The sequence below is a fragment of the Sinocyclocheilus grahami genome, unplaced genomic scaffold (genome assembly GCF_001515645.1).
Source record: "Sinocyclocheilus grahami isolate Dianchi unplaced genomic scaffold, SAMN03320097.WGS_v1.1 scaffold270.1, whole genome shotgun sequence".
In the NCBI taxonomy this organism is placed as follows: domain Eukaryota; kingdom Metazoa; phylum Chordata; class Actinopteri; order Cypriniformes; family Cyprinidae; genus Sinocyclocheilus; species Sinocyclocheilus grahami.
This window is the reverse complement of record NW_015505449.1, coordinates 1781728-1806429: the sequence shown is the minus strand read 5'-3', so window position 1 is coordinate 1806429 and position 24702 is coordinate 1781728. Positions and strand designations below refer to the sequence as shown.

Here is a 24702-nt window from a genome sequence, read left to right as displayed (position 1 = left end):
TTATTATTGCATGTAAGTGTTGGGGTGGGCCAACGATGCAATTAATTCTGGGGTAATCGTCATGTTTAAGTAGTAATACTTACATTTTTAGAGTATAAAATCAACAGTCTTCTCCAAAGGCGAGATCTTCGAGCAGCTGCCCGACATATCCTTTGTGCAGATATTGCAAACGCTGAGGAAAACAGTACTAGATTGTTGAGTTAGTGATGCTATGAGGTGTTAGTGCACCTGTCCCTCTTTTTTATTATTATTATTGCCAAACTTATAATTACATAAAAGATCAGGGAAAGATGGTTGTATCTAACAATGAACAATCATAATGGCATATATTATATTAGTGTTATATTACATCCCCACTGTGTTATTCCTCTGTATGTCTGCACTATGTTGTACTTTCTTTTGCACTGGAAGCTCCTGTCCTCAAGTCAAATTCCTTGTGTGTGTAAACATACTTGGTAATAAAGCTCTTCTGATTCTGATAAAACAGTTTTAAAAAATTCATGGGTTCATCATGGTATGAGATAATATACACAAAAAAAAGCACAGTGACAAGGTTAAATATCTTTGAATAATTCATCATGATGCATTTTTTTTTAGAAGCCCGAGGGATGAAACGAGAGTTAAATTCAACAAGAAAAAGAATCAAACAAAGGAGATTTAAGCCACTTTTGCTTGTGGATAAAACATTTTGCACAAAATAATTAACAAGATATTCAAGAGATAACGATTTTGGGTTTTCGTAATAAAAAAAAAAATGCTTTAAGGATAAAACTGGATCACATTAGTGGAGTTAAAAATATAAGAACTTAAATCAACCCAAAATGTATTGGCTATACTACAATCACAAAAAAAGGGCGGCTGTTTCTTCAACAAGACCACAAAATGGGCACGTTTCATCATTATCAATATACTACAGATAGACAGTTACGCCCCTCTCTTGCAGTTCGCAGACAGACCCTTCTCCATCATTTCATACATGTCCACTGTAGAGGACACCAGGACTAAAAGCATGTTTATTATACATTTTGGGAGACAAAAGAATTGAATAGGAGAACAAATTATATATCAATATTCTTATGAAATATTAGATATTATGAAAATCTGGCCAATTACTACTCCCATTATTACACTTCTTTTTTCAACGTGCTGTCCCAACAGCACTTTAATATACAAATTAGATACAGTCTATAGATAACATTGTGCTTAGTGGGAAAACCAGTTTATGGAATTTTTACACACATATTGCATAAAGCAAAATGGTATATCAAATCATTTTGTTATATATTTTATAACATAGTTGAGAACCATCCTTAAACAAAGTTAGGTATAAAAAAATCCTGAAACCTAAAAATTGATTGGTGATTCAAAAAAAAAAAATTCCCATTGTTTTTGCCTTTTCATGTCTATTCTTGTCATTTTATTTTTTTAGAAAAACTGAGTCCTGGTGTCCTCTACAGAGGACATAGCATAACTTATGAATAAAATATACATTTTCAAAATAATTATTTTACCATTTTTTTCTTATGCTCTAAACAATGTAATGACATGAAAAAATACTAAATGCACAAAGCTTTTTATTTCTGGTTCTCAGGATTCCTTTTGGCTGTTTACATAACGACATCATGCGCTACATGTATCCCAACATAAGAATAAAACAAGACAAGTGTATTATAAAACAACTGCATGTCTCGGAACTCCTGAAATTTCTGTTCCATCTGACATCTAGAGGCCAAAACTGCATTAAGAGAGAAAAAGTAGATATACTGTATGGATTCCATAATACTGTACATAAGAATATTATATTATATTATATTAATTTACATTCAACTGGATAGAGTAACTCTAAAAGGTTTGCACTATATATGTAAAAATATCAAATATTAATGTTTTTTTATTTATTATTATTAAAATTATTAATTAATATTTAAAATATATTATTATATTAAAAATTATTAATTAATATTTTATAAAACACACACACACACACACACACACACACACATACACATATATATATATACACTGTAAAAAAAAAAAAACTGTGGTTGCCGGAATTTTACTGTAAAAAATACGGTAGCAGCGTTTTAGGTTTTACGGTTTTAACTTAAATTTACAGTTAAATACCGTAATTTCATTAACTGATAAAATGTTATTATATACCAACCTATTGAAGTACTGAAATCTGTTTTGTATCTGTATTGTTTTGACTATACTGGGGCATTAAGACCCACACAGACCACAGGGTGAGGACCCCCTGCTGGTCTCACTAACACCTTTTCCAGCAGCAACCTAGTTTTCCCAGGAGGTCTCCCATCCAGGTACTGACCAGCTCAGCCTTGCTTAGCTTCAGTGGGCAACCAGTCTTGGGCTGCAGAGTGATATGGCTATATATAATTAATATCAATATTCATATTTTATAAAAAAAATTACATTATATCGTTAGAAAAATAATGCATACATTATTACATTATATCACACGCATATATACATATATTGCAATTTATAATATTATATATAATATAACTATAATAATATATAAATATACTATATACACACACGTTAAAACATAATCATAATTTATAATAATACATAAATGTATATGTTGTATCATCAATACATCACATTAAGGAGCAATAAGAAATGTAGGTAAATAGTGAAATGATATTACTATCTGTCCTCTAGTCCAGTAGGTGTCGTTTAATCAAACGGAAACACAGCAGATTCGCCGAAGAAGACTCAGCACCGGAAGTGAGGCTAAACTTTGCTCCACACAGCGGAAAACAGCTGTTGTTTAGAAACAGGAAAACGTAGGTAAGTTCGGCACTGCACTTTATTACTGCTGTTTGTTTTTCTACCAGTCATAATAGTTATATGTAAGTCTTATTGACTTATTTGTAATATTTCATCGACAGTAGTGTGAACGTCGCTGGCTGTATAAGGAGGCAGCTAACGGAGTTAGCCAGCTCTGCTAACTTTCTTCTCGACGTCAGACTGATGAGACCGTTGAAAAATGTCATTCATTTATTTAACGCTTTTTGTATAATGTTTGAATTGTTATACACTGGAAATGAGAATAAATGACTCATTCTCGCTTCATACTTGTCATCTTTGGAGAAGCAGAGACTCTGATCTGAGCTGTTGACATGTCGATGTGTGTATAAAAATTAAGATTATATGATTTATGTTGCGTTATTTTAATACATTACGAATAGAGATAATAGTGTTGTTGTTATTACAAATTGTAGGAGCGTTTGTTGTAAGTTAAATGTCAGTGAATTGCCTCAGCTGTCACTGATTATCTTCTGTTTACTATTATATGAATCTTATTTCTTTTAATCTTGTTTTTGTTTCTTTCTGCAAGAGTTTTATATTTAATTTTAATATTTACTCTTACTTATATAGATTTTACACAAAGGTTTGTTTTGAAGCAAACACCTCCTTACATACTTAATCACATATTAATCACACTGAAATGATTGGTTCTGTGCTTGCATGTAACTTGCTCTGTCATTTCTCCCTAGGATGCCTGGGCAGAAAAGAAAGATGTCTTCTTCTGAACCGGAAGCTAAGAAATCAAAGATGGATCAGAGTCTCGTGGAGTCAGATAAATCTCAGATGCCCAAGAAGTCTTTGAGAGGAAGACCTCCAAAAAACAAAGCGTTGGAAACTCAGTCGTCTAAGCAGAGACAACAAGCACAGCCGAGGGAAGAAAATGGAAAACCTGTTAGACGGTCGTCTCGCTTGAAAGCGCCACAAAAGAAGGGCTTAAGAGGAAGACGGCGGAAAGATGAGGGGAAGCCGAAAGCTTCTGGAGATAAACCATCTCAAAATATGTCTGTCTTGAAAAAAGGAAACAAGAAGTATGTTCCAAGAGTAAAGAAAGAAAAGCCCTCCATCTCCGAAACGATTAAAACAGTCGCAGCCTTGTTTCCTGTGCAAGTAGAGCACAATTACGGGCGATTGCTTGACATTCAAAGTGAGGAGATCACGTTACCCAAACCTGACAAAATCTACGTGGCCAATGTAAGCGATCTGCAGTCGCTTCACGAACCACGAGTGAGCAAAGTAGAAGAGCATAAGGAGCTTCCGACAGACCCTATTGAGAAAATCACAGTGAGTGTGGATGCAAAAGTAGATGTGATGAGCAAATCTCCTCCACCACTAGAGGCTCTTTTCAAAGTCATTCAAGAAACTAGCATCACTAAACACTCGTTTGCCGGTAAAGACATTTCTGACATGGATGAGTTAGAAGTAGTGAACACGTGTTCCCTGCAGGACAGCATACAAAGTACCGACGTGGCGAAAGTGTTTCTCCCGGATACAGAAGCATTTCTGGTTGACGATATTGAGATTGAACATTGTGTGGTGGAGATCGAAACCTATGAGGATTTGGAGCAATCAGAGGACGAAACGGTGAAAAAACAAACAGGTGAAGCTGTGACATGTAAGGAGGTCACTTCCTCACCCTCTTTGCCCCAGGACAGTGTGACGGACTCCACGCTAGGGCTTCCTAAAAAGCAGGAGATGAACCCACAGGCTCGGACGAAGGCACGTCTAGCGGCTTTGGCCGAAGAAAGGGCGGCTGCCGCCAAGAAACCTCCACCTCGGCAGTTCAACCTCCTTGCTCTCTGTGAGGAAATTGCAGATGATATTGCATCGGATGCTCCGGCAGCTTCAGATGAGACAAATATTGATGAACAAAAGGAGGTGAGTGAATCTACGGAGGTTTGCGAAACTGAAAAAGAGGTGTCTGAAAACGCATCTCCCCCCGAAACCCCCAGTGACATGACTGACGATCCCAGACCTGAGGATGGTACGCCCAAGAAACGTTTTTTCCTCAGCCAGGTGTCTTTGCCGCTCAAGACCCAGGAGAAGAAGAAACTATCCCGCTTTCAGAGGCTCAGGCAGGTGGAGCTTCAGCGGGATAAGTTGACCTGGACCCGTGTTAAGAAGCTAAAGTCGGATCAAGCGAGTCAGGCTGGTTCTCCCAAGGAGACCGACGCTCCATCAGTCTCGCCCAGCCCGGCCATCACCCCTGCACAGGTTCCTGTGCCGGAAAGCGTGCCCAAAGTGGGCTCGAATGAACCCAGGCGAGCACTTCCGGCTCAGGCGCCACCCATGCCTAATGGAATCACCAGCCTCAAACCAGTGATGGAGTATAAAGCCTACACTCCCAGACGCAAGTATTCACCAGATGACTTTGAACTCGATGGTCTTGAAGAGGAGACGACCAAACCAGGAGCACCCAAAAATGAGGTGAAACACTCATGCACACCCATATACACTACCGTTCACATTTTTACAGATTTTAATGCAATTATTTATGAAGAAATACAAATCAATAAATGGTGTATTATAATGCACTCAGTTATGATGCTTAAAAAATACTTTTAAAATACCTTACATTACACAAAATATTAAAAGATTTCAGGTCAGTAAAATTTTTTTTTTTTTTTAAGAAATCATGCATTTAGCAGGGATGCATTCACTAATAACTTTACAAAAGATATTCAATTTCAAATAAATGCTGTTCTTTTGAACTTTATATTCATCAAAGAATCCTGAATTTTTTTTAATATCTGTTTCCACAAAAATATTAAGCAGCACAACTGCTTTCAGCATTGATATTAATAAGCAATGTTTCTTGAGCAGCATATTAGAATGATTTCTGAAGGATCGTGTGACACTGAAGACTGGAGTAATGGTGCTGAAATTTCAGCTTTGCATCTCAGGAATAAATTACATTTTAAAATATATTCAAATAGAAAACAATTATTTTAAATTGTAATAATATTTCACAATATTTACTGTATTTTTTATCAAATAAATGCAGCCTTGGTGAGCATAAGAGGCTTCTTTAAAGAAAAATCATACACAACTCCAAACTTTTGAATGGTAGAGTAATTTGTAAAGTAGTGATTACAACAGTGCCTCATCCCTGAATATTAAATTTCAGCAAATAATTTGCTCAGCATAATTTTTGGCTTAAATTAAACTTCAAATTGTGCAGGTTGTTGAGGAAGGATGTATGATTCCTTTTTTTCCATCCCTTTTTTCAGACTTACAATTTATAGTCTAAAATGTATGGTCAAGTATATGTCCACTTTATCAAATGTCTATACTAACAATCTTACCAGTACAGCTGTTCACAAAATGTGTCATGCTCACAGGTCAAACCAGAGCAGCCCTCTTCATCAGCTAAAGTGCAGCCCAAACCAGCAGTGGAGAGGAAGCCATGTGTCCCCACTTCTGCAGGTAAACAGTGTATTGATTTGTGTGTTTTTGAGTCAAACACAACAAGCCTCATAAAAAGTTCTGTCCATCTTGCAATGCTAGTTTCATAATCGGTGCTTATCATACACAAATAATGAATGTGTTACAGCATTAAAGGGATAGTTCACCCAAAAATGAAAATGACCCTATGATTTACTCACCCTCAAGCCATCCTAGGTGTATATGACATTCTTCTTTCAGACGAATACAGTCGCAGTTATATTAAAGAGCAGGTCATATGGGTTTTTGAAAAATATCTCTTTTGCAGTTTATAACGTAGCTATCCTTAAATGAGAAATGAAAAGAATCTGCAAAGTTGTTAATCAAAAAAGTGCATGAGAAATAAAGATTCTGAATCGCCTTAACGAGTCGTCATATTTTCTAATCTTTTGCCTGTTACCGGTATACGTCACTGGGTAATACATTTGCATAATCCCCGCCTGCCCGCGAGTCTGCCCTGCCCACAAACACTTCCGCTAGTTAGTGTGTTTACATCATGTTGAGAAGACGCTGTGTTCAAGGATACCACAGAAATACAATTCGAACCTTTTGTTGTGTGCATGTCATTTTACCAAGGACTGCTTCTCTAATCTTGGCTTTTGTCTTCGTTGGCTTCTAATCTTCTTTATTTGGACTAACAAGCTCTCAGAAGCACAACCTGTAAGTACGATTGATACGTTATGTGTACATTTTCAATTGAGTGCTCAAAAGATCACGTTTTTGTGCTAATATATGATGTACACTAGGGCTGTCAAAATGGCTGAAAAACTAAATTCGAATTTTGTACTGAAATATTATCAAAATTCGAATTATATTAGAATTTAAAATGCTTAATTTCAGTTAGGGCGAAGAAAAGCTTTTGGCTTCTCTCCTGAGGTTACAACAGGGTGCATCGAGCAAAATCCCGGTATTACTAATGCACATTTCTTCAAAGCATAAGAAAACATGACTATCTGTGGAAAAAAAGTGCAAAATGTTTAAAATAATGTTTATAAACCAATTATAATTAAGTTGCTTAAACAACTATAAACAAAACAGCATCATGTATGTATGTATGTATGCATAGTTTAATACAAAGGGCGGAAAGCCAATCACACAGAGTACATTTTTCATTTAAAAACATGAGATGCAGTGGGATGGGGAAAAAAACCCCGCCATAAAGTCTTGAGATATGCTTTTTTTTTCTCAAAGTTAAACTTGCATTAACTTTACATGGCTTTCTAAACAAGCAGCTCTTTTGTGCGAGACGCGAGTGCACCAGTGATAGATGTCCCTCTAGAAGAAAAAATGTGCGAAATATGTGTTCTGTGTGAACGGCTTAGTTTCAGTTTTGATGTAAACAAGATCTTCTCTGCATTGATGTTCTCTTTTTCTGCAATATTTTTTAATGAACAACGCAGCAGCTAGTGGCTTCAACTGGATAGGCTAACAAAAACATTATAATGCAACACTTACATCGTCATCAGCCACTGATAAGGCTGCCTCCTTAATGCACACCTAAAATTCGAATGCAACGTTTTTGCATTTGAATGTGGATTTTTATTTGAAATTCGACGAATATTCGAAATTCATAATTTTTTTTTTGACAGCCCTACTGTACACCTAGTGCAGCTTTAGGTTTCCAGGTAAAAAGCTTCAGTCTTACTGAAGTAGTTCTGATAATTCGCTGTGAACCCACTATTTCCTAAGAATGTGTCGATTAATGTAGACTGACGTTGTTCTAATTACTTCGTTTAATAATAAAGAATGTAGTGTAGTGCACAGACTTTATAATCATTGTGAAATTTCTGTTTATTTGCTGCACCAGCAGTTATAGGGTTAATGCGGAAGAGACGAGCGAGTTCGTTAGGCTGGTGCGCCTGTGAGCTGTTCTGCGTTCTGATTAAAATTTAAGACAGAGCGTCTTTTGTCTGTCGTTCTTCAAACATTACAGTAGACATATTCTGGTTTACAAACTGTATTGTTTCATCAGTTAGTCACGTTAGCACTCGGCTAACATATCCACCATTATTGTTTTAAGTGTTTGCAGTTTAGCAGCTAAACTTTAGCTGTGGACATTCGCTTGCATAAGTGTTTTGTATTTTATGTCATTATTATTATAAGAACGGATTGGAGCACTATATTATTGTTTTATGTAAAGGTGCTTTGTCAATGGTAGCGCTCGCTAACTTGCTCAAGGACTCCTCTCTGTGCCAATCACAGCAGGCTTGGCCAGCTGACCAATCAGAGCAGAGTAAGCTTATGGAAGGGAGGGGTTTGCTTCGAACTTGCTTGGAACGAACCGTTTAGAAATCATTGGCAAATGACTCTAATATTAGATGTATATTCTGAGAAAATTACAATGTTTTCTGACCTTAGATGCATTTAAACCTGTTGTAGGGGACTCCAACACAGTATTAGGACACTTTGAAATACCATATGACCTGCTCTTTAAATAATGTCCAGGCTAATCCATGCTTTATAATGGGAGTGGATGGTAGCCCAAAATTTGAAGTCCAAAAAATTGCATACATCCATTATAAAAGAAGTCCACACGGCTCTGGGGGGTTAATAAAGGCCTATTGAAGCAATGCGATGCGTTTGTTTTTATTTTTGGGTGAACTATCCCTTTAAACACATGCTAAACTAATTCTCTTTGACAGTATGATACAGATAATACTTTTATTTTAAAACATTTAAAAATATATATTTTTTAACTACTTTGTGGTGCATGTGTTCACAGAAAATAAGCCGAAACCCTCTCCACAGCAAGAACCTGCCCAAAAGACGCAAACAGAAAACAGCAACAGGTAATTCAAAGGACTTTCATTAAAGATTTGAAAAGTAAAAACTTGCTTTCCAGTCTGTGAAAAAGCACAATATCCTGTTGAATTGTAATTTTCTTGTGAAAATGCTTTATCAGTTTAATATGCAACTAAAAGTAAGATATTTGATTTTATTTGCCTGAAAATAAATGAAATGTGGATCTGCGTATTAGAGCGTTACTCTGTTTGTTTTGGGCAACACTGACACAACCAATGCCATGTGTTTTAGGTGCTATTATTTTGCTCTGGATACATTTTTGAGAAATTCACTATTTTTGCATTTCCATTTGTTGATGCTAGAGCAGAAATTGCACACTGCAGCTTTCAATGTGTTGTTGAAATGATGTTCTCAAAAGAATTCATGTCATTAGAGTACCATCTGCTCTATGAGTCTAGTCTATTCTCGAGTCTAGAAATCATTCTATAGAAAAGCTGTTTAACATCTATGAGTTAAACCCTTTCTGTTGACATTTCATGGCAAGTTCTAGTGTTGAACCTGGAGCAGAACAGAAGAAAGAGGTCACAACCAGCCCCAAACCTGCTAGTACAGCAGCACAGTCCGTCAATGCAAGTCATTTATATCCTAATAAACTTTGTGTATTTGCTTGGGTTAATTTATCCCCCATCACCGTTTGGATTAATTCATAATAATTTCCTTGTGTTTCTTTCTTTTTAGTTTATTAACTTACAGACTTTGTGTTAAATAAATGAATACCATGTTACAACTATGAGATTGTTTTGGTATAAACAGTTAAACCTAGAAAAGAATACAACATGCCCATCATTATTTTACATTGGAGCATTGGTGCTCATTAGCATTTAGTGATGGCTGTTTTTGTGCTTTACAGGATGCTGGTCAGAAGGCGTTTGGTGCGGTGACGTGTAACGTTTGTGGGATGCTGCACTCTCCTTCCAGCCCAGAGGACGAATCCCAACACCTCCTCTTCCACAACCAGTTCATCAGCGCTGTCAGATATGTGGTGAGTCGAGAGAGAAACTGTTGTGTCCTATCCAGATACTTATTATTACGTTTTGCTTCGAACTTGCTTGGAACGAACCGTTTAGAAATCATTGGCAAATGACTCTAATATTAGATGTATATTCTGAGAAAATTACAATGTTTTCTGACCTTAGATGCATTTAAACCTGTTGTAGGGGACTCCAACACAGTATTAGGACACTTTGAAATACCATATGACCTGCTCTTTAAATAATGTCCAGGCTAATCCATGCTTTATAATGGGAGTGGATGGTAGCCCAAAATTTGAAGTCCAAAAAATTGCATACATCCATTATAAAAGAAGTCCACACGGCTCTGGGGGGTTAATAAAGGCCTATTGAAGCAATGCGATGCGTTTGTTTTTATTTTTGGGTGAACTATCCCTTTAAACACATGCTAAACTAATTCTCTTTGACAGTATGATACAGATAATACTTTTATTTTAAAACATTTAAAAATATATATTTTTTAACTACTTTGTGGTGCATGTGTTCACAGAAAATAAGCCGAAACCCTCTCCACAGCAAGAACCTGCCCAAAAGACGCAAACAGAAAACAGCAACAGGTAATTCAAAGGACTTTCATTAAAGATTTGAAAAGTAAAAACTTGCTTTCCAGTCTGTGAAAAAGCACAATATCCTGTTGAATTGTAATTTTGTTGTGAAAATGCTTTATCAGTTTAATATGCAACTAAAAGTAAGATATTTGATTTTATTTGCCTGAAAATAAATGAAATGTGGATCTGCGTATTAGAGCGTTACTCTGTTTGTTTTGGGCAACACTGACACAACCAATGCCATGTGTTTTAGGTGCTATTATTTTGCTCTGGATACATTTTTGAGAAATTCACTATTTTTGCATTTCCATTTGTTGATGCTAGAGCAGAAATTGCACACTGCAGCTTTCAATGTGTTGTTGAAATGATGTTCTCAAAAGAATTCATGTCATTAGAGTACCATCTGCTCTATGAGTCTAGTCTATTCTCGAGTCTAGAAATCATTCTATAGAAAAGCTGTTTAACATCTATGAGTTAAACCCTTTCTGTTGACATTTCATGGCAAGTTCTAGTGTTGAACCTGGAGCAGAACAGAAGAAAGAGGTCACAACCAGCCCCAAACCTGCTAGTACAGCAGCACAGTCCGTCAATGCAAGTCATTTATATCCTAATAAACTTTGTGTATTTGCTTGGGTTAATTTATCCCCCATCACCGTTTGGATTAATTCATAATAATTTCCTTGTGTTTCTTTCTTTTTAGTTTATTAACTTACAGACTTTGTGTTAAATAAATGAATACCATGTTACAACTATGAGATTGTTTTGGTATAAACAGTTAAACCTAGAAAAGAATACAACATGCCCATCATTATTTTACATTGGAGCATTGGTGCTCATTAGCATTTAGTGATGGCTGTTTTTGTGCTTTACAGGATGCTGGTCAGAAGGCGTTTGGTGCGGTGACGTGTAACGTTTGTGGGATGCTGCACTCTCCTTCCAGCCCAGAGGACGAATCCCAACACCTCCTCTTCCACAACCAGTTCATCAGTGCTGTCAGATATGTGGTGAGTCAAGAGAGAAACTGTTGCATCTTATCCACATACTTATTATTATGTGATTCAAAGTTACTTACCATTCCATAAAGATGTTGTTTTAGTCAGTCAGAAAATATAAAAAATATGAAATATTAATGTAGAATTAAAAATTATATATATATAATTTTTCAATCTTAATATAAAATGTGATTAATATTTTTACACATTAAATGTACATGTATTAACAAATTAATCACACATTGTTCTGTAATTAATCACAATTAATTGCACTTAAAATTTGAATTTGTTATCATAAATACATTTTCACAGTGACTTCAAATTCATTTAGAAACAATATTAGACATTATATTTCCAATACTTGTTAAATGGCATCTTTTTACTGTTTTTGGGATAAAATAAGTAAATTTAGCCATTCAACATTACAATAAAGTTGTGTACAAAACATTACAACTTTTACAAAAATTATAACCATTACCGCATTTAGCTGTGCCTTTAATATAGTGTGTTGTATATAGTGTAATATTTGAGAGACACAATTATGTGTTGCTTAATTTCCAGTTTAGGATGAGGTTTACAATCTCAAAATAACTACATACCCATGTCTCAAAAGCTTTATTGTAATATCTGGTCCAGGGCTGGAAGAAAGAGAGAATCCTGGGAGAGTATCCTGATGGCAAGATTATTCTTGTTCTCCCTGATGATCCTAAGTATGCACTGAAAAAGGTACTTGTTTCGAGATTTCTAATAGCTTTCCTGATACATATGATGCCTGTTTCTAATATTTGTCTTGTTTGATTTGAGGTTGAGGAGATCAGAGAAATGGTGGACAATGACTTGGGCTTCCAGCAAGTGGAAACCAAGATCCCGTCACAGACCAAAACCTTCCTCTTCATTTCAAATGATAAGAAAGTCGCTGGCTGCCTTATCGCCGAGCACATACAAGAGGTCAGCTGAGCATACAGGTGTTTAATAGCATGTTTATAGGTGTATATCTTGCATTTTATCATCTTAAATTCATTGCCATATTTTTTAGAAACCAATAGGAGTACAATACTCTAAGCTCATTTAATATACTTTATTATATTTTACATTATTTAAATCCATTTATCAGAATTCCACTGGTTTTCTCTCTCAATTAGCACAGAAAATGTGAAAAACTTGCATATTCCAAATTGACTTTTTGACAACTAATTGAAGTCATTGTAAGTTGCTATGTCTTTGTGTAATGTTCATCTTAGTCTGTACATCTGATGGGTTTGTTTTGGCTGTGGTGTGCAGGGATACAGGGTTATAGAAGAGTCCGGGCTGGAGGGTTCAGAAGGAGAGAAGGTCATGTACGAGCGTCAGAGGGCCTGGTGCTGCTCTACTGTACCTGAGCCGGCGCTCTGTGGCATCAGTCGCATTTGGGTGTTCAGCATGATGAGACGGAGAGGCATCGCCTCACGCATGATCGAGTGCCTCAGGTAAAGGGTTGAATTTTTTTTATGAGTAATTGTAAGCACATATATAATGTGTTATGTAAATATTGGTAGTTATAATGCATTAAAACACAACAACTACTTTCATACTGTCAAAGGTGTAAATGTACCATTTTAATGCAATTATTTATGAAAATAATTATATTAAAATAAGTTAGGATTTTTTTAAATAAATTAATTATTTTATTCAGTAAGGATGCATTAGATGTATCAAATGTGACAGTAAAGACAATTGTAATGTAACAATTCTATTTCAAATAAATGCTGTTCTTTTGAACTTTCTATTCAACAAAAAATCATGAAAAAATGTATCACTGTTTCCACAAAAATGCTATGCAGCACAAGTGTGTTCAGCAGTGATATTAATAATAAACATTTATTGAGCACCAAATTAGCATATCAGAATAAAAATTCAGCTTTGCCATAATATATTAAAATGTTTTATTATTTAAATTGATAAGCATTTCAAAACGTTACTGTTTTTTCTGCCTTTTTAGGCTTTTTTTCTGTAATTGTGAGCATAAAAATGTGTGTGTATATATATATATATATATATATTTAAAAATCCTCAGATTTCTACAGATCTACAAATCTTTCTACAGATTTCAAGAAAGTAAAGTGTTACAATAATGCATAAATGTTTACTCCTCTTTTCCTCCAGGAATAATTTCATCTATGGGTCTCATCTAAGTAAAGACGAAATCGCCTTCTCCGATCCCACGCCTGACGGCAAACTCTTCGCAACGCATTACTGTGGAACCTCTCAGTTTTTGGTCTACAACTTTGTAAGCGGCAATCGCTCAACCTGACAGGATGTGGACATAGAGCTCAGTTTTAAAATATTGACATTTGAGAAGAGGACTGGACTTAGAAGACTTTATTTCACTGTACCAAACAGTGCAAAAATGAAGTGAGAGAACAGAAACCGTCAAACCATAGGGTGTTTTTAAAGGCTCTTTTTCTTCAGAGTCTTGGTTTGAATTGGCAAAGTTTGGCACAGGAGGTGTAGGATGTTAGACACTGATATCTAACCCTCACGGCCAGTTAATAAGCCTGCACAGTAGCTTATGCCTGATGCATCGTTCAATGAAAGACATCTAAACTGTTCTCTCAGGTTTAGGTTGCAGCCTATTTTAGGACTCGCCGTTTAAGTGCAAGCCATGTAGTCCAGTGCACAATTGCAAAATCAGTGTAAGTACTTCTTCCTAGAACATATAGGAAGACGTGTGAACTTTTCTACTGTAAGCAATGCCTCGGTCGTGAGGCGACGACTTTTGAATCTCAGGTTGAAAAACATCATATGAATTTGTCATGGAAATCTCCCGTTAACCCTTACATCATCTCAGCTATTTTCAAAGAGAGAGTATTTTGCTGATACAGTGTGTTCCATGTGCATTTTAAAGGGGTCCTATTATGCTCTTTTACAAAGTCTTGATTTTGTTTTGGGGGTGTACTAGAACAGGCTCTCATACTAGGTTGTTCGAAAAACACATTATTTTTTCACATATTTTACATTATTACAACACCTCTCTCCCCAGTCTGGCATGAACGGCTCGAATAGTTCCTGTATCAAATGAAGGCCCGTCTTCTGATATACAAAATGTGTTGTGATTGGTTAGCTGGGCCAGTGTGTGTTGGGATTGTCACCTAGTCGGGAAATGTCATGCCCCTTATAATAGCCGCCTGCGAGCTTCAGTGTAAATATTGCTCAAAATCAAATCAATTTGAGCGCGATTTAAACCCGGACGATTGTAACACTCTTAAGTTCGTCTGCTTTGGGAAAGCTAGCGTGTCTCCGACATAGTGATAACACTCGTTGCCTTCTCTAGTGCAGCTCAACCAGGTCTCGTCCCATTCGTCGATATTTGTGATATCACAAATCCCGGAAAATATGCGTTGTAGTCCAAACGAGTCGTTCGTTGTAGTTTTTGAAAAGTGATTTCTGTTAAATAAAATATCTCCTTTTGAATTGGACTTTGAGCTTTGTAACTTTGCAGATCTTTTTTATGCTCAGACAGCAACATTACAGACTAACTAAAGTTGAAAAAGTGAAAAAGCATAATAGGACCCCTTTAAAGAGGTTTACATGCTTGGCATTGACATGATAGACAGCAGATGATTTCAAAGAAGTCGCTGGTTTTGCACAACACTGTGCGGAATGAATTTGATTCGTTTGTTTTTAAAACACAAGTGTAATAATTCAGAAAGTTTGCCCGCTCATAGTATTCCATCTAATTTTAATATTTTTTAGAATGATTTTATGTATGTATATGTATTTTGATTGAATTATATTAATTTACCCATGAAAATGACTACAGATAGATCTTTCTTTATCTTCGACAGCAGGACAAAAGCTTAAAATCACTCCAGCCAAAACTTTGATTTGTTCTTTTTCATTTTTATTTGAATTACAATTTAGTTCTCTGCTATTACCAACTTTAGAAGCCAGATGATTGGCATGATTTTATACAGTATTTGTAAATGGGATGTTTGCTCATTCTTTACAAACAGTGATGAAAAACAGCTTACATTTGTTACTCATACAATATAATGTTTTAACCCTATAGTAGGAAACAAATGACTGACCTGAAACGAATGGCCTGAATTTGTATTTTAACCAATTTCATCACTTGAATTTCAAAAGTGGAATTATGTATGCATGTACATAAGTTGTTTTCATCTTTGGCATAATACACGAGGTCTCAACAATGCTGAAGAATCAGGTACAAACCTTTTTCCTGTTTTTCTAACTTTGTACTAATTTTTCTCCCCTCTTTTGGACGACATGCCTATTGACTTTTAATTGTCCTATTAAAATATAGAAACTCTTATTATGAAATATCGCACTTCCGGTGGACGTTAAAGGGAGCGATCACACAGCTCGCATGTTGCTGTGGAAGATGCAGTTTACGTTCTAAAGCGTTTAGTCTGGTGTAATATATAGGTACAACAGATTTATTAACATAATTAAATATTAATGAGGGACAGGCCGTGTGTAACTGTATGAACACGTGTTTTACAGTCATGGGGGATCACGTCGAGTTGGTCGCTGGCTGTTGTGAGCAGATAGTATTTGGATATCGTGTCCTGGTGATGAGGTAATTATCATTTTTCAAAACTTGAATTCTGTTAATTGATAGAATCTTCATTTGTTTTCATAGTGAATATTAAATGTAGTTTTTTTTCAGTCTGCATTTGCATTGTCATCAAACTGTCATAATTTTACAAACAGACCTATTATTATTATTATAATAACTTGCTCTAATAATTATTTAGACTTTATTTTAAATATAATCTTAATTCTAAAGTTTTTTTTATGTCTGTTTTAGGAGTGGGCAATTGAGCCCAACTTTACCCATCATGCACACACAGCATCTAGTGGAATTATGTATGCATGTACATAAGTTGTTTTCATCTTTGGCATAATACACGAGGTCTCAACAATGCTGAAGAATCAGGTACAAACCTTTTTCCTGTTTTTCTAACTTTGTACTAATTTTTCTCCCCTCTTTTGGACGACATGCCTATTGACTTTTAATTGTCCTATTAAAATATAGAAACTCTTATTATGAAATATCGCACTTCCGGTGGACGTTAAAGGGAGCGATCACACAGCTCGCATGTTGCTGTGGAAGATGCAGTTTACGTTCTAAAGCGTTTAGTCTGGTGTAATATATAGGTACAACAGATTTATTAACATAATTAAATATTAATGAGGGACAGGCCGTGTGTAACTGTATGAACACGTGTTTTACAGTCATGGGGGATCACGTCGAGTTGGTCGCTGGCTGTTGTGAGCAGATAGTATTTGGATATCGTGTCCTGGTGATTAGGTAATTATCATTTTTCAAAACTTGAATTCTGTTAATTGATAGAATCTTCATTTGTTTTCATAGTGAATATTAAATGTAGTTTTTTTTCAGTCTGCATTTGCATTGTCATCAAACTGTCATAATTTTACAAACAGACCTATTATTATTATAATAACTTGCTCTAATAATTATTTAGACTTTATTTTAAATATAATCTTAATTCTAAAGTTTTTTTTATGTCTGTTTTAGGAGTGGGCAATTGAGCCCAACTTTACCCATCATGCACACACAGCATCATGTTTCTTGAGCAGCAAATCAGCATATTAGAATGATTTCTGAAGAGTCATGTGACACTGAAGACTAATGATGCTGAAAATTCAGCTTTTCATAACAGGAATCAATTACATTTTAAAATATATTTAAATAGAAAACGGTTATTTTAAATTGTAAAATTATTTCACAATATTACTGTATTTTTTTGAATAAATGCAACCATGGTGAAACTTGCAAAAATGTTAAGAATCCTGCTGACCCCAAATGCCTATCCAGTGTATTTATTTGTTTAGGGGTCATGTTACTTCACTGTCTGTACACCCTTCTGGAAAACTCGCACTCTCTGTCGGAACAGACAAGACTCTGCGGCAAGTACACAGATGTTAACATGAATATCAAAAGTCCTGGTCAGATTGATTGTTAAGCTGTAAATTAAGTTAAGCTGTTTTAATTTGTGTATGAATGGTAATAAATATCACTGGGCTTGGTTTGCGGTTCAACAAAACTATAGTTTTAATGACAAAATGTAATATTATTGTAGAACATGGAATCTCATTGAAGGACGTTCAGCTTTCATCAAGAATCTTAAACAGAGTAAGTGAGATTATAATAAGATATACTTTCTGATTCTGTATTTTCCTTGTTTTTCCTTGTTTTCTAAATGATTTGATAGAATAATTGTATTATATTGAGAAAATTAAACTTCTCAGTTAAATCAAAACTTGTGTGTTTTGTAGATGCAGAGATCGTCTTGTGGTCACCAGACGGAGATCAGTATGCAGTGGTTGGGAATGATCGAGTGGACATTTACATTCTAAAATCTGCCACAATTACTGGAACCATTGCATTCACACAAAGGATTTCATGTGTGAAGTTCCTGAAGGTGATCAGTCTTATCGGTGTCGCAAGAGAACAGATATGTCTATTAAGTCAGTTCTAGTTTAACTTGCAATTAAAATGTTGCTTCCTTGGTTTGTCAAATGTAATGTGTTCAATTGATTCTACTGCAAAGAAATCTTATTCCAGCCTCTGTTCTGCATGTCTCTTCAAGAACACACTCTTGGCTGTGGGAGGAGACGATGAGAGCGTGCGTATCTATGAGAACAGGTATGACCGCCACTTTTTAACCTTTCTTTAAGGCTGCATCCTAATCCAAGTGAATCGGCCATTTCTAGGTCTGTCTTTTCATCAAAATTGTTCTAGTGCATTGAAATACTCAGAATGCGTTGTAAAATGAGTGAGATGAGTGGGGAAGTCGTGGCCTAATGGTTAGAGAGTCGGACTCATAACCCAAAGGTTGTGGGTTCGAGTCTCGTACCGGCAGGGGTTGGAGGGGGGGGGGGGGAATGGACAGCGCTCTCTCCCACCTTCCATACCACGACTGAGGTGCCCTTGAGCAAGGCACCGAACCCCCAACTGCTCCCCGGGCGCCGCAGCATAAATGGCTGCCCACTGCTCCGGGTGTGTGTTCACGGTTTGTGTGTGTTCACTGCTGTGTGTGTGCACTTTGGATGGTTAAATGCAGAGCACTAATTCTGAGTATGTGTCACCATACTTGGCCACATGTCACTTCAGATAAGCTGTATTTGTTATTGTATTCATTTTAGGGATGTTCATTTTAACCGTTTAACCAAATTTTGACCGATTAATACAATCAGTTAAACGTTTTAAAAAGTAATTTAATTATTTATTTTTTCAGTAATTTATCAAAATATTTAAAATGGTTTGCTGCATGGTAAAAATACGCTACGCGTATAAAAAATTTGTTTTTTAGAGAAACAAAAAAAAAACCCAAGTCGCATTTTATTATTTCATTCAGAAATAGACCTAATGCCGACGCGAAATGTTTACAAACATTATAATAAACACTGTAAACATAGCTAGTGTTAGTTCCCCTCACTCCACAACAAATCCTTTCAATTAACAGTATTTAGAAAAGAATTAAAGAATTAAAAATATAAGAAGCTATAGCAATATAAATGGCAAGCCAAAACGAATTCATTTAGGTTAAAACGAAACTGAAACAACGTTGGGTCTCTCATTCCACACAAAATCAAATGTTACCGTATTCGCGTTGTATTTGAATGGCAAATTATTATTTATTATGTACTTCACTCGCGTTCCAATGTAATCCACATAAAACAAAATGTTTTACATCGCAGCGGTACAGTGATAACACTTAACCTTAACGGCTTAACAGATTTTACTACATATTTTTTTTTACAAATTTTTTTTTTCATATGTTTGACTGACTATTTTATTATGATAATGAACAGGCTGCATTGTCAAGGTAGCAATGTTTAACTGTGTGCGCGCATGTGGCACCGACGCAATTACTTGAATTTTTTCCTTCTAACAGTTGAAGAAACTACTCCTTTTAGTCCTAAAGATAATCGGAATTGTAAAAGGTTTGCCTTTATTTGTGTACATTCACAATAAAAACAAATCTATGTGCTTTTGTAAAATAAACCTAAAAATAGGATGCCGCTTTCTGCCGTCTGTTTCCTTTCGCGCAGCACAAAAATAAACTGAAACTCTGCATACTAGGCTACTTGTTTTTCTTACATTTTCTTAATTTATAATTTACGTAAAAATGTTTCTTGTATAGGCCTATTTATTTGTTTTATGTATATATATATATATATATATATATATATATAGCCTAGCTTTATTATGTTTTTCTCCTCGCAGAAGCGCTGCAGGTGCGTGATGTGATATGATGGCCATGTGAATCCTCATGTTCTGTTGTTTGCTGCTTTTTGCGCATGTAAAATGAATCCCCGGGAAACAAATGTTAGTATTTTTAACGGGTCACAGACACTTATCCTTTCTGAATTTAATTCAGTTCTAATTTAAAATAATCTTGTCGGTTAACAATCGGTTAACAAGCGTCGGTTAGGAAAAATAACCGAAATGAACATCCCTAATTCATTTAATGTTTTTTTCCCCCCCAGAGTAAAAGCCATTGAGACCTTCATGAAGGATGATTTTTGTGTCCTTGTTACAGCATCAAATGATGGATTCATTAAGTTGTGGAAACTCAATCTTGAGGTATTGTATGATCTTCTTTGCTAGTAACTGTAACACACAGACACAAGTGATTTTTTTTAACCTTGAGCTGAACCATTTTAGACATAAAAATAATTTGGCCTGATGGTTTCATTTTGGTTGATCAGTATTTTATACTCACTCTTTCCACATACAGAACCTTGAGACTCCTTCCCTGCTTGGCCAGGTGAACACCACTGCCAGACTCACCTGTCTTTCCATCTGGAAACCTGGTGAAGCGAAAGAGACGAGTACTGAACAATCTGCCCAGCCTGAAGCTTCTATAGGTGCGGTTACATTTATCAGGGTTTCAGCCGATTTTCACAGGCAAAATCCAGTCGTTTCAATAGGAATCCATCCTAGTGGGAATTTCGAGATTTTGCAACAGGTTCAAGTTGGTCACATGAATTTAATGCTTTGACCGACAGAAAGCTGCTTGGTTTGAGAGTGACTTCTGTGTGAGCTTGACAATATAGACCTTTTTAGTCTGCGAAATATAGCTGAAAATTCACTAATGTGATCTCACCTTAAAGGGATAGTTCACCCAAAAATGAAAAGTCATTGAAAAGTTATTTACTCACCATCAATTTGTTCCAAACCTGTATGAGTCTCTTTCTTTCAAAAGCAGATATTTTGAAGAATGCTGGTAACCAAACAGTTGCTGGTAGCCATTGACTTTCATAACATTATTTTGTCTACCGGCAGCTGTCTGGTTACCAACATTCTTCAAAACATCGCTGTGTCCGAAATCGCCCCCTATACCCTTAAATAGGGCATATATATATATATATATATATATATATACACACACACACAATGTATTAAAATGAATAAGGATCATAGATGACATTAATGGGATTTGATTTTATATTTGAAGGCACTTCTGGATCACTGACTGCTCTAATGGGAGTGAGATTTTTGAGTTCATGGAAGATTATGCCAGCTGGACTCATGGCAGGAGCGAGGCAGGGATATTTTATTTGAGCTGTTATTTATATATTATGTATGATTTTTTTATTCATTCCAAATTTTTCATTTGAAAAAGACTTCCCAGATATACATAATGTTGATATACAGGCAAAAAAATACAATATTGACATATGCTGTAATTGACATTAACATGGACAAATGCATTGTTTTGGTTGTTGAATTATGTTTTGTTGCTTGTCTTTGCAGTTTGTTGATGTTCCTGAGGATTGGTGTGAAAGTGCTACAGAATTCACAAAAGAAGAAACGATGACACCATTCAGAAACTGTACTTGCAGATCCTGCGGAGATGCACTGACACAGATAGATAGATATATATATACTGACATGTGTAGACATTTCATACAAGTTGTATGAAGAAGACAACTAAATCCAGTTTAGGGTCATATGGAAGTGCCTTCATAACTGTAGAAGAACAAATTAAAGCAAATAAAATGTATTACTTTATTGAGATTCAAATAGTTGTTGATTTATGTACGCTACATATTTACACATTACAGATGATATCCATATTCACCATCTTGGGTAATTGTTAATTCCTCAAAAATATTTAGTAATATCATGTACAGATCTGTAACTCTTATCTAAAAGTTTTATAACCCAAGACATAATTAATACAGCGTATTGTTAGTCACAGACTGAGATGTATTTGCTTTGACCTATAGAGGGCCCCAAAATCTTTAAATAAAACCAGTATTTTTAGACCACACAAATGGCTGTTCTTTTTACAGCATATAAAGATGTATCACATTTGACACGTTTTGGCATAGAGGAGAAACAATAATATACAGTATGTGGAAAATAAGTTTTTTAACCTTAAACCGCATAAACACATTTTATTACACCAAATACACAAAATAATGTTCTTTTTAGCAACATATGACCCCTTTAAAACATATTCTCACTACAAATCACATGCGTGTAACCATTGTCAATATTGGTAAATCGTTTTAAAAATGTCACAATACACTGTAAAAATTATTGTTTGAAGTTGCAAATAAAACAACTGGAGTACGTTTAACATTTTTTTTTTTTTTTTTACAGTCTTTTACTTAAAAAAATACATTTAATTCAATGTGTTCCTGTGTCGCTTCTTTGTCGTTAGTCCCATCTGGGAAATTTACCTGTAATGCCTGAGTGAAATTTCTCCATTATTTATTTTTTAGTGGAGAATGATTAAATGTAAAATACAGTCTGTTACACTTTCATTATTTACCCTCATTTGTAAGTCATTTTGGATAAAAGCGTCTGCTAAATGATTAAATGTAATTTTTCTTTATACAGTTATGAAAAATGCTGCTGTAACACTGAAAATGGTTTAGAAAATTTTACTCAGAAATAGCTACATTTCACTTATAAGAAACGGCAAGTAACATTTATTAAAAGGTGCAATATTTAAGTAGAAAGACTAGTAGTATTTTCTTATAAAACGTACTTCCATAACTTCTAAAAAAAACTTTACAATAACGAGAATGTGGTTTTCGAAGCTTTTTGTTTCATTTTTATTATTACGTCTTATAGACAATAAACGTATCACTTATAACATTCACATTGTTAGAGATTCACTTTTGTTATTATACTGTTCCACACTCGGAATACATCAGGTGTGCTCATTAAATGTCTAATAAGTGAGTAGGGTCTCAGGAGTATAAGGCAGTCTCCATGCTCAAATAGTCCAGAACCCTCAACGGGGATTTAGACGCACAAATCACCCAATACATGCGCAAAAACGCACCTAGATGACCTCGTGTCCACTGGTTTTGTGTGGTTGGGCTTTTGGTTTCTTTACGGTAAGGTGGACCTGCACTGTCAGCACAGACAGATGTCAGGTGATCCACCGACTATTGCGCGTAGGTTGGACTGTAAGAACACACAAAATGACATTTTGTAAATACAAGAGCATCATTTTGGGATTACGCATGGCTGGGAAATGCACCGTGTGCTATCAGCTCATGTGATGATGCGCTAAATCACTGGCAATAGAGCGTTTGTTGTGTATTTATGATCAAATATCAGCAGTGAGCGCCTGGCCACATCATGGGGCTGTGTTACAGTCTGCGTCCCCGCTTGTTTGGGGACCTCAGTGGATCCGTTTCCAGCACCAACTCGGAGTCAGATTACCAGCCTCCGGATCCCGGGATGATGATGATGCCTTCATGCGTCCGGGGCTCCAGGCAGCACGACGAGGACTCTGGGGGGAACAGCGGGAAGACATCATCCACCTCCCCTTTACGCGCCGGGGACGCCGGCAAGATCCCGGCCGGGGAGCTCCGCCGTGGCGACGCGGACAGAGCGCTCATCCAGAACGGAGGAGGAGGAAAGAGGAGGCTGCAGCTGCTCCAGACTCCCAGCAGCGCCCAGAAACACAAGAACTGGGACAAACTGGTGGTGGAGGAGGAGGCCGAGAAGGAGGCCAAGAAAGTCAGTAAGAACATTGACAGGGCCTTGAAGGAACTCAAACAGGAATATAAACTGACGCATCGGCTGCTGCTCTTAGGTGGGTGATGCTGCCGTGCCTACTGTATGGTGGCTTTCTTCCTCTTCTTCTTATCATTGCCTTATTATTAAAAATGGGTCATATAGCCGTGCTCAAATGTATGCTAGCATATGCTTGGAAGGTGAATATTTATATATTCTCAGTACATTCATAACGCCTCATACTCCACTTTTAGAGACTAATCAATGATTATTTTAATGACCGATACCGATTATTTTAATGATAAAATTTTTATACATACCAATATGCTGGTTTTATTTCTGCTTTTGACACATAACTAAATAATTATTAGACTACAACAATAAAAACATTATGAATTATGGATATTTTCATAACAGTAAATAGGGCTGGACGATATGGCCTAAATTTATATCACGATATATTTCTTAATTTCGGTCGATATGATATAATTCCGATATCGATATGAACACTATTAAAAAAGCCTCATAAAAACTGCCAAGAACGGCCACAACAGATGTCTGTACCTACAAACTTATGAAAAATTAATTTGCCAAGTCTATGAAACCTACTCCTATAAAACTATATAATATTTTAGGGGGAAAAAATGACGCAAATAAATAAATGTTCACCTTTTATTTGTATTTAGCCTTCATACAAACAAGAAATGTCAAATCCCTGTCAAATAAACATCTCAGACTCACCTTATTAATATTAATATTAATATATTTAACTTCAAACTATAGGCTAACATACACTACCAGTCAAAAGTTTTTGAACAGTAAGATTTTTAATGTTTTTTAAAGAATTCTCGTGCTCACCAAGCCTGCATTTATTTGATCCAAAATACAGCAAAAACAGTAACATTCTGAAATATTTAAAATAACTGCTTTCTATTTTAAAATATTTTAAAATATAATTTATTCCTGTGATTTCAAAGCTGAATTTTCGCATCATTACTCCAGTCACATGATCCTTCAGAAATCATTCTAATATTCTGATTTGCTGCTCAAAAAACATT

General features: G+C 35.7%; 3 protein-coding genes and 2 long non-coding RNA genes across 5 annotated transcripts in view; all 5 read left to right on the top strand.

The window, feature by feature from the left end:
• The first annotated feature begins 2729 nt into the window (after nt 1-2729).
• Nucleotides 2730-14557, top strand: LOC107599690 (N-acetyltransferase ESCO1-like). Its single transcript, XM_016291369.1, has 10 exons — nt 2730-2811; nt 3522-5256; nt 6171-6255; nt 8996-9062; nt 9560-9644; nt 9926-10057; nt 12262-12351; nt 12430-12573; nt 12907-13091; nt 13768-14557. Exons 2-10 carry the CDS (start codon nt 3523-3525, stop codon nt 13913-13915), a joined length of 2670 nt encoding a protein of 889 aa, XP_016146855.1. The 5' UTR covers nt 2730-2811; nt 3522; the 3' UTR covers nt 13916-14557.
• A 570-nt stretch (nt 14558-15127) lies between these two features.
• Nucleotides 15128-16482, top strand: LOC107599691 (uncharacterized). Its single transcript, XR_001610692.1, has 4 exons — nt 15128-15829; nt 15929-16050; nt 16129-16204; nt 16436-16482. It is a non-coding gene; the product is annotated as an uncharacterized lncRNA (long non-coding RNA).
• A 15-nt stretch (nt 16483-16497) lies between these two features.
• LOC107599692 (uncharacterized) lies at nt 16498-17215 on the top strand. Its single transcript, XR_001610693.1, has 4 exons — nt 16498-16564; nt 16664-16785; nt 16864-16939; nt 17168-17215. It is a non-coding gene; the product is annotated as an uncharacterized lncRNA (long non-coding RNA).
• A 231-nt stretch (nt 17216-17446) lies between these two features.
• Nucleotides 17447-18457, top strand: LOC107599734 (p21-activated protein kinase-interacting protein 1-like). Its single transcript, XM_016291416.1, has 5 exons — nt 17447-17559; nt 17733-17785; nt 17929-18074; nt 18243-18298; nt 18412-18457. Exons 1-5 carry the CDS (start codon nt 17456-17458, stop codon nt 18455-18457), a joined length of 405 nt encoding a protein of 134 aa, XP_016146902.1. The 5' UTR covers nt 17447-17455.
• Nucleotides 18458-23045: 4588 nt separating this feature from the next.
• Nucleotides 23046-24702, top strand: part of LOC107599686 (guanine nucleotide-binding protein G(olf) subunit alpha-like) — a 32945-nt gene continuing 31288 nt past the window's right edge. The window contains exon 1 of the mRNA XM_016291363.1: nt 23046-23723. Within this exon, the coding sequence (XP_016146849.1) occupies nt 23264-23723 (460 nt within the window). The 5' untranslated portion in view covers nt 23046-23263. The remainder of the gene's footprint in view (nt 23724-24702) is intronic.